Source organism: Mastomys coucha, unplaced genomic scaffold, assembly GCF_008632895.1.
Source record: "Mastomys coucha isolate ucsf_1 unplaced genomic scaffold, UCSF_Mcou_1 pScaffold23, whole genome shotgun sequence".
In the NCBI taxonomy this organism is placed as follows: Eukaryota; Metazoa; Chordata; class Mammalia; order Rodentia; family Muridae; genus Mastomys; species Mastomys coucha.
In genome coordinates this window covers 14,953,140-14,963,474 of record NW_022196906.1, presented here as the reverse complement: position 1 = coordinate 14,963,474, position 10,335 = coordinate 14,953,140, and the positions used below count along the sequence as shown (strand labels likewise).

At 48.3% G+C, this 10,335-nt stretch overlaps 1 protein-coding gene across 1 annotated transcript; it reads right to left on the bottom strand.

The window, feature by feature from the left end:
• Positions 1-2,553: 2,553 nt before the first annotated feature.
• Positions 2,554-10,128, bottom strand: Rdh8 (retinol dehydrogenase 8). The gene is made up of 6 exons (XM_031345649.1): positions 10,026-10,128; positions 5,489-5,650; positions 4,735-4,914; positions 3,811-3,904; positions 2,860-3,043; positions 2,554-2,784 (listed from the first exon to the last, which is right to left on the bottom strand). The coding sequence occupies exons 1-6, from the start codon at positions 10,126-10,128 to the stop codon at positions 2,554-2,556; spliced, it is 954 nt and encodes a 317-aa protein (XP_031201509.1).
• Between the last annotated feature and the right edge of the window lie 207 nt (positions 10,129-10,335).

Sequence of the window (10,335 nt, the reverse complement as noted above, 5' to 3'; positions counted from 1 at the left end):
CACGCTCATCTCCATCCTGAAGGGCTGCTGTCTACGTGCTGGCTCGCTTGCTTCCCTGGAACATTGCTGTGGATGTTGTGAGACTTCTACATTGATGCAAACAATTCATACCGCCAGGATGGAGTGATGGCTTAGCGCTTAAAAGCTCTTGCAACTCTTACAAAGGACCTGGGTTGGCTTCCCAACACCCTTAATCTTGGCTCAGCAACCATTTTTAACTCTAGTTCCAGAGATCTGGCTTCCCTATTCTGGTCTCCTCAGGCACTGCATGCAATTGGTGATCATGTGTGCTCACATACACTCAAACACAGAAAATTTAAAGTCTGGTGGTGGTGGTGCAAGGTTTTAATTCCAGCACTCAGGAGGCAGAGGCAGGCAGATTTCTGAGTTTGAGGCCAGCCTGGTCTACAGGGTGAGTTCCAGGACAGCTAGGGCTACAAAGAGAAACCCTGTCTCAAAACAAACAATACAACAATAACACACACACACACACACACACACACACACACAAACCAACAACACAACCCCTCAAAACAAAGTAAATAATAAGGGCTGATAGAGTGCTGCTCAGTGTTAGAACACAGGGTTGGCATGCTGGCATCTCCTAGGGGGCAGGAGAGAAGAAAAAAAGAGTAGGGGAAAGGAAGAAGGAAGATGGAAGGAAGGAATGGAGGGAGGGAGCCATAGCTGCATTGTCAAGTGTCAAACTCAGGCACTTTTAGCCTGAGCAGCCGCAGGATGGGTTTGTCCAGGCTGCAGCAATGCTGACTGAGTGTGGGCCTGTCTCTGAACTGGGGCCAGTCTCCACGTCGGGTACCAGTAACACCCAGCCCGTGTCTAACACCAGCTTCCTCTGGCTGTGTTTGTTTGTATAGTTACCAGTCTTAGCGATGAGGATTCTTTCTTCAATGCAGCTGAGTCTGACTCAGTGTGATTTCAGCAGCATAGGAATGTATGGTGAGTTCAGGGGATCGTGGCCTCAAGCCTTGGAAATCCAGAGTGATGTAAAGCCATAGCCTGAACCTCCCCAACTCTCTCTGCCACCCACTCAACCCCAAACTCAAGGAGTCCTCCCTCCCTCCCTCCCTTCCTTCCCTTCTCTCTTTCTCTCGTGCCTGTGTGTACACCACAGTGTACATGCACAGTGCATGTCGGAGAACTTCTTCTTCTTCTTCTTCTTCTTCTTCTTCTTCTTCTTCTTCTTCTTCTTCTTCTTCTTCTTCTTCTTCTTCTTCTCCTCCTTCTCCTTCTCCTTCTCCTTCTCCTTCTCCTTCTCCTTCTCTTTCTCCTTCTTTTTCTTCTTTTGAGACAGGGTTTCTCTGTTTAGCCCTGGCTATCCTGGAACTCACTCTGTAGACCAGGCTGGCCTTGAACTCAGAAATCTGCCTGCCTCTGCCTTCTGAGTGCTGGGATTAAAGGCATGCTCCACCACTGCCCGGCTGTCAGAGAACTTCTTATAGGAGTTGTTCTCTTTCTACCATGTGGTTCCCTGAATCGAGCTCAGGTGGTCAGGATTGTCAGTAAGAGCCTTTGCCCTCAGAGCCATCTCAATGGCTCTCTACCCGCCCCCAACTTTCTAACATATACATAGCAGGATCTCAGGTAGAAAGATGTTGCGCACTGGAAATGGGTAATGTGTGGAGTGCTGAGATCAGGTGAAGAGACCCTAGGGAGATGATGATGGAGGTCTCATATCCATCTTTAAGTCTAAAGATCATAGAAATGGCACAGAGCTCCTGGTCCTCCTGCCCCTGCATCCTGGAGTGTTACAATTGTAGATGTGCACCCCCACACCTGACCTAAGAGTTCCTGGGAGGCCCTGCCTCAATGTATAAGGTGGAGAGCAGTCTAGGAAGATGCTCAGTGTCAGCTCTAGCCTCCATTTACACATGCACACAGGTGCCCGTACACGTACATCTACATATAGTCACACACACGTGCGCTGACACACAGAAGAACATACACATACATATACACAGGCATGCACAGACACACAGACACACAGGCACACACAGACACAGACACACACACATACACACAGAGACACACACACACACACACACACATACACAGAGACAGACAGACAGACACACACACACACATACACACACACACACACACACACACAGACACACATACACACATGCATGCACGCACACAAGCACTCGCCAAACAAACAAAACAAAAAGGTATGGAGAGGTGGCTCAGCTCGCATTACCCATGCTGGACAGCTCACACAAACTGTAGTCCAGCTCCAGGGGATCTAATGCCCGTTTCTGGCCTCTGAGGGCACCCCGGGGACATGTACAAACGTACATATTAACAAAAACGTCAGCTGGGTGTGGTGGTACAGGCCTTTAATTTCAGCACTTAGGAAGGCTGAGTCAGCTCCATGTCTGTGAGTTTGAGGCCAGCCTGGTCTACATAGTGAGTTCCAGGACTACATAGTAAGACCTTGTCAAAAAAAAAAAAATTCCCCCATGGGCCTGAATGAGTGAACAAGAGAGTCTGTGCGGTCTCCGGGCAGAGTCCTGCTATTCCAGGTGGCACAGGTCAGTTCTGCTCTGTTTGTCTAGGCCACACACGTGTTGGGAGGCAGCCACAGGCCAGGCATCGGAGACCAAGGCTGAGAAGGCGGGGCCATCGAAAAAGGAGCCTGTGGGCAGTTCTCACATACAGGCTTCCGGAGGGGTCCACGGCCTTAAGCACTGTCAGTGGTAGGTAGCGAGCGTTGGTCTGTCTGCGGAGTGGGGGTCTGGTGGAACCAATGACCTTGGCAATGACCTGTGGAAGGGGACTTTGAGTTCTGGGACTTACAGAGCTCTCCAACATCCTGAGCCACAGTGCTTGTCCACCTACCTGGGCCACATCCCGAGGGCTCTGTCCCACAGAGCGGAAGAGCTCCCTGGAGGCTGGGAGGTACAAGTCCCGGAAGTAGCCCAGGGTGTCAGGGTCAGTGTCTGGGAACTCCGCCTTGGAAACCTGAGCCAGGAGCTTTCCTTCAAAGTCAGTGGTGACTGGTCCTGGCTCCACCATTGAGATGCTGGGAAGAGGGCCAGGGCTTGGCTGTTGGGCTCCAGGCAACTTACTCCCTGCCCTATCTCCCATCTTTCTCTCCAGGTGTCATTACTATTGTTATTCTTTTGAGACAGGGTCTCACTGTGTAGCCATGGCTGTCCTAGAACTCACTATGTAGTTCAGGCTGGCTTTGAAATAACAGAGATCTGCCTGCCTCTGCCTCCCGAGTGCTGGGACGTTGTGTGCCACAACATCTGGTCCCTCCGTATTTATTATTATTGTTGTCGTTATTATTTTGTAGCGCTGAGATGGCTCAAATGCTCATTGCTAAGCTGTAGCCTCGGCCCACTGTGGTCATTATTTCATTTTTCTTCATTCCCTGTCTTTTCTATAGCCGGTCTCCCTCTCCTTTCTCCCTTCTCCTTCCACTTTGAAAAGGTTTTCATTAGCATATGTTAAGTATGCATAATAATGGTATCTTGTGCATGTAATGTACTTTGATCATATTCGCTCCTCCTACTCCTGCTGGCCCTTCCCTTCTCCCGACCAGTCTCCCTTTTAATTTAATGTCTTTTTCTTTTTTGTGACCCTGTGAGCTTCATGGGGATTGCTTAAAGACAGTGGGTGAGGGGCTGTTTACAGGGCCTGCACTGTTCACCCATGGCTACACCTCTGGAGAATGTCCCCTCCTCCAGAGCAACTGTTAACTGCCTGTGCCTTCCACAATCTCTCCTTCACTGTCCCCAAATCACTCTCTCCCCTTCCTTCTGGCCACCCAGGTGCCCAACTCACAAGATATTGAATTGTTGCAGCTGGATCGCTAGACTCTCGAAGAACCCTTCCAGAGCAAACTTGGAGGCTGCATAGACGTCATTAAACATGACACCTGGAAGGGGAAGAGAGAGGACGACTCAGGTGTATGTGTCAGTGACAGACACTGTGAGTCCCAGGCTAATAAGGTCTTTGGAAGACAGAATGAGGTGGATTTGGGCATTTGAATGAGGGGATGCTCAGGGCCAGAATCGCAGGTGGGTGGGATTGTGCAATGGGCACACATAACATACAAGATCATTCTGGACAATGTGTCGCCACCTTTTAGCTCCGCCTGCTCCTAGGAAACTCCTCTACTTCCCTCCATCTGTATCTATGGTTCATTTACTTAGGGCATCCCCAGGGTCCAGGAGCACAGTGACCTGTTAATGCTTCTCCATAGCAGATGCAATTAGAGGGTGGCCAAGGAAGGAGTGAGATCACAGAGTATGTCCAGGATGTAGACGGGAGTCTAGAAGGATTTGAGGAGGAAGAAGATCCCAGAAACATAGATGGCAAGTAGGAGGCTTTTAGAGTAAGTTCATAACAGACATCACAAATAGATCTCCAGTGTCTTCTCTGCTGAGTCTTGGAGTCCCAACACCATTAACATCCCTGGGGCCTGATGGGGCTTTTGTCAAGGAGGAGGAGCTCTGAGGCAGCACTGCATTTCAGGGGTGTGAGTGAAAGGATGTTTCTGGGATATCCAGAAATGGAGTCGATTCTGGGATGTGGATGGCTGTTGATGACATCCATATCGCTGCTGCTTACTCCCTTCACCAGGACAGACAAGATAAATCAATCCTATTCAGAGTCTTTCTCAAAACAAGTTCTTTTGAACTATGAGCTAAAACCTATTTGACAGCCTTCTAATCCTGGATGCAGGGAGGGTATCCCCAGACTTACCCTGGAGCCCCATAACACTGCTGACCACCACGATGTGGCCCTGACGCCTCCTCTTCATGCCCGGAAGCACAGCTTTGACCAGACGGACAGCCCCAAAAAAGTTGGTGTTGAACACGTTCTGCATGGTGGCTAGGCTGAGTTCCTCCAGGGGCCCCACGAGGCCTACACCTGCATTGTTCACTAAGGGATAGTACAGAGAGTATTGCTTGAAGTTACCCCAAGGACCTGAGTCCTCAGAGCCAGTCTAGGAGGAGACACGTGGAACCTAGATGGTATTAAGCAGTTTGGATTTTGTACAAGCCTCTAGGCCTGGGAGAGTGGGTGGGTGGAAGAGCTCCTGGAAAATGAATCTTTGTCATACATGTGTGAGCAATTCCCATCTGCCCCAAAACTGCACCAAGATGGCCAGACCCACCCACCTTCGCAGGCTCCATGAGGACATGAGTGGCTGCTTCGTCATCCTCCCGTCTTTGAATGACTCACTAAAGTAATTTTCCCAGCCACATATGCTTTTCTCCTTATGAGAGGATGTCTCTCCCATGCAGCCCTCCCCAGAGTCTAGCATCTCTAATTAACAGATTGGTACTCCCAACTCTTGGACAACTGGTCTACCCCTTTATCTAGGGCTAGAAGTTTCATCTTACTGATGGTATATACTTAAGAGTTGATGTGTGTGTGTGTGTGTGTGTGTGTGTGTGTGTGTGCGCGTGCACGTGTGTACATGTGTGAGACCCCAGTGGCTATCAAGTCTCACCTAGCACGTCCACTTGTCCTCCCTCGATGTGGCTGAGACAGTTAATCACTGACTCATCACTGCACACGTCCAGCTGGGCCACACTGATGGTCTTTCCAAGAGCTTCTCCAGCAGCTGCCTCCAATGGCTCCTTCTTCCCCAGGTCCCTCATGGTGGCCACCACTGGAGGCAGAAAGCAAAGCTGGACAAGTGCTGGCTCCTTTGTTCTGTGTGTTTCTCTAGGATGTGTGTGTTTGTGTGTACATTCATTCATGTGTGTATTCAGGCCACAGGATTATCCTGGGTGTCATTCTTTAGGAGACAACTGCCTCCCCCACACAAATTAAGTGTGTGTGTGTGTGTGTGTGTGTGTGTGTGTGTTTGTGTCTGTGCACACACATATCATGGCACATATCATGGGGAGTGAACTCAGGTTGTCAGACTTGAGAGGCAAATGCTTTTACCTGATGATCCATCTGGCCAGCTACACATTTTTTTCTTTGACAGTCTCTCCCTAAATTTGGAACTCACCAAATAGGCTGTCCAGGGGAGTGAGTTCCAGGGACTCCTCTTCCCTCTGCCTCTCAAGTGCTGAGATTACAAGGAGATACCATCAAGGCTGGCTTTTTTACTTGGGCATGGGAATTAAACTCAGGTCCTCAAGCTCGTGTGGGAAGCACTTCTACTGTTGTTTTTTAAATGTCAAGGTTTATTTAACTTTTTTTCAATGTGTGAGTCTTTTGTCTGTGATGGGTTTGGTTCTTAGCGGCGCGTCCACAGATACTAGATACAGGCAGCTCTGTGTTTTTGGAGGTTTAATTAGGAGAAAGGGGGGGGGGGTGAGGACCGCGGCGCGTGAAGGGAGGGAGAGGAGAGAGGGAGAGAGAGAGCAAAGATGGAGGAATTGTCTTATATATATGGGTTGTAACGTAGTGGCCTCGCAGGTAAAGGTGGGAGGTGATCCCCATGGATTCTGGGAATATGGTGGCCGTTGTCCTGGTGACAGCTCTGTGGACCCACCCACATATCCGCTGCGGGCAGATTCTGAATGCTAACAGTCTGTAAGTATTTATATGAACCATGTGCATGTTTTGGATGGTTGGGAGCCACCATGTCGATGATGGGAACTGAACCCAGTTCCTCTGCAAGAACAGCAAGTGCTCTTAACCATTGAACAATCTTTCTATCCTTCCTATTTTTGTTTGTTTGTTTTTGTTTTTGTTTTTGTTTTTGTTTTTGAGACAGAGTTTCTCCGTATAGCTCTGGTTTTCCTGGAACTCACTCTGTAGACCAGGCTGGCCTCAAACTCAGAAATCTACCTGCCTCTGCCTCCCAAGTGCTGGGATTAAAGGCGTGTGCCACTACTGCCTGGCATCCCTCCTATTTTTGTTTAAAGACAAGGTCTTGTTATGTAGCCTCAGCTACATATGTAGACCAAACTGGCCTTAAACTTGTGGAGATCCTCCTGTCTCAGTCTCCTGAGTGTTGGGATGATAGATTTGAGTTAACTATGCCTAACTATTTCTATGGTCTAACATGAACAGTCATAGATGGAGACCCATGTCTTACATTTAGCACCAATCTAACAAATCCACAGTTATACATGTATGTTTACGCACTCCAACTTTGTATACACACACACACACACACACACACACACACACACCTCTTTTTCTATTTGTATATATATTTTTTCTTTTTTGAGACAGACTCTTTATGTAGCCCAGGATGGTCTCAAACTTACTATATGGCCAAGGTTGAACTTGTACTGCTGTTCCTCCTGCCTCCAACTCCTGAGGGCTCGAATGGCAGATGTGTATCTCCAGGGCTTCTTTTGTGCTAAGCAAGTCTTCTACCAACTGGGCCTCAACCTCAGACCCCCCCCCCCCCAGTTCTCCCATTTTTTAAAATGAGGAAGAAGAGAATGAGTGAGTTTCCCACTGGGTGAGATTAATATTCTGGGTCAGAATAGATTTGTTTAGAATGGCCTCAGATACAGTTAGCTGGGCACATGCCTATCACCCCAATATTCAGGATGTTGAATCAGGAGAATTTTGTTTGTTTGTTTGTTTTTCAAGACAGGGTTTCTCTGTCCTGGAACTCACTCTGTAGAACAGGCTGGCCTTGAACTCAGAAATCTGCCTGCCTCTGCCTCCCAAGGGCTGGGATTAAAGTTGTGTGCCACCATTGCCTGGTGAGCCAGGAGGATCTTGAATTTGAGGTTAGCATGGGCTGTAGAGTGAGATGGTGTCTCAAAAACACAACAGAAGGCTAGGGATGTAGCTGAGTGGTAGAAGGGTTGCCTAAGAAGCAACTGGCCTGGAGGTCTGTTTCCAGGGCACACACATGCACTCACATGTACACACACACACACATACACACACACACACATACACACTGCAACCAACAACAACCTCCTTTAGCAATATTATTTTTAAAAATGTTTAACTTTTATTTTGTATATTTGTGTGTGTGTGTGTGTGTATAGCTCAGAGGGCAACTTGTAGTAATTGGTTTTCTTCTTTTACCATGTGATCTCAGGATTGAACTCAGGTTGTTGACTCTGTGGCAAGCACCTTTACCTTCTGAGCCTGTTGAAGGCCCCTTAGCAGTGTGTATACCCACCCACAGGGATGCAGCCTTGCTCGCAGAGGAATTTATGCTCTCACATGCACAGCTCCGCCCACCTCTAACCCAGAGGGCTGGGAGAATTAGCTCTGCCAACTGGGGTCATGTTCTCACCCCGGCAGCTGGCTCCAAAGTGACAATGTCTGCCAGCTTCCTCTCTGGGTCAGAGGATTCAGGGATGGCCTGCACAGCTGTAGTAGCTAACAGCCCCTCTAAGGCCTGAAGTTCAGGTGCACCGTAATACACTAAGAGCTTTATCTTGGAGCTGTAATCAGCTTATTGGGCATTGTCTGCCACCCAACTCAGGGATGTTGGAGCCAGCGTTCTTTGAGATGCTTTTTGGGACAGCTCCTCCCTCACACTTCACACTTCCCCTCAGGATTTATAATTTACTTTGTGTATATGAGTATTTTGTCTGCATGCATTGTCTGTCTCTGAACTGGGGTCCTGGATGGTTGTGTGTGCTGGGAATTGAACTGGGATCCTGCTCTTAATCACAGAAATATATCTATCTAGCCCATACTTTTTCTTTTTTTGCTATGTAGCCCTTGCTGTCTTGGAACTCATTATATAGACCAGGCTGGCCTTAAACTCAGAGACCTCCCTGTTTCTGCCTCTCAAAAGCTGGGACTACAGGTGCGTGCCACCACATCTGGCTCCATACACTTCACTTTATTACTTTAATTTTTTGGTGTGTGTGTGTGTGTGTGTGTGTGTGTGTGTGTGGGTGGGTGGCAAGATCTTGTTATAGCCCAGGCTGGCCATCAGCTTTCCATGGTTTTCTTTCTTCTACTACTGAATGCTAGGATTACAGATCTACATCGGCATTTCTTTGTTTCTTTGTTTCTTTGTTTCTACCTTTGTTTCTTTGTTTCTTTCTCTCTTTCTTTCTTCTTTCCTTCCTCCCCATCTCTCTCCCTTCCTCCATCCCTCCCTTCCTTCCTTCCTTCCTTCCTTCCTTCCTTCCTTTCCTCCTTCCTTCCTTCCTCCCTTCCTTCTTTCCTTCCTTCCTTTGAGATAGGGTCTCTCTATGTAGCCCTGGCTTGCTGTTCTGGCTTGCTGTGTAGACCAGGCTGGTCTTGAATTCACAGAGATTTGCCTAACTCTGCTTCTGTCTCTGTACGCTATCCAGAGCTGAAAGTTTTTTGTTTGCTTGCCTATTTTATTTTGAGTCAGGTATCACTATGTGTCCTAGGCTGACCTTAAATTCAGAATCCTCCTTCCTCAACTTCATGAATAGTAGCTTCAGATATGCTCCATCATGGGCCTGTTTGTTTTGTTTTGTTTGTTTGTTTTTTCTCTCTCCAGACAGGGTCTCATGTAACTCAGGCTAGTCTTAAATATGCTATATAGCTGAGGCTGACCATGAATTTCTGATCCTCCTGGTTACCTCTTGAGTGCTGGGAATACAGACATGTGCCACCACAACTGGGTTCTACTAAACCCAGGGATTTATACATGCTAGGCAAACATACCACCAATTGGTCTAAATTGTCATGTATACACACCCACACACACACACACACACACACACACACCACCCTATTTCTTGCTCATAACTTCTTTCTGTCATCCAATACTCAAGAACTACATGTGAAGGGTTGGGGAGATGCCTCAGGGGGATTGAGGTTCAGCTCTTAGCATTCACACGGTGGTTCACAGCTGTTTCTAACCCCAGCTCCAGGGGATCTGACATCCTTTCTGACCTCCTTGGGCACCAGGTACGTAAGTGTTATACAGATACACATGCAGGTAAAACACCCCCACACATAAAATAAAAACAAATAAAGCTTTAAAAAAAAAGAAACATATATGAGCTGAGAGAGTGTAGCAGGGTCTGTGTGTCCAGGGTCTTCCCCAGACCTATGTAGTAGCCAACCTACACCCAGGAGGCTGTGATCATAGAGAGTGCCAGAAGCTGTGGCCTTACCCTGGTAACGTCGTCTGGGGTCATGAGCCAGCTGAAGAGCGAGTTCGAGGCCGATCCCTGAAGAACAGCCAGAGATGAGCACCCTCCGAGGCCGAGAAGCCATGTTGATCCTCTCAGGAACCTGTGCCGTTACCTGCACAGTCCCTGCCCTACCCCCACTGGGCCTACTGCCTCAGCTCATCTCTCTTAAACCCCAGCCACCTGATCCCCTGCAGAGCCAGGACGCCCAGGGAGGACTTGACTGAGGCTGACCCCAGCCAGGCAGCTGCAGAGACTTCACTTCTGCAGCCTTAACTCTCATCTAGCAGAT

Excerpts from the sequence above, each read along its gene's own strand:
- Rdh8 (XM_031345649.1), bottom strand. The coding sequence starts at position 10,128 with ATGGCTTCTCGGCCTCGGAGGGTGCTCATCTCTGGCTGTTCTTCAGGG. Across the intron at positions 3,905-4,734 it reads CAGTGTTATGGGGCTCCAGG|GTGTCATGTTTAATGACGTC; the intron begins GTAAGTCTGGGG and ends TTCCCCTTCCAG. Across the intron at positions 3,044-3,810 it reads CTGCAACAATTCAATATCTT|CATCTCAATGGTGGAGCCAG; the intron begins GTGAGTTGGGCA and ends CCCTCTTCCCAG.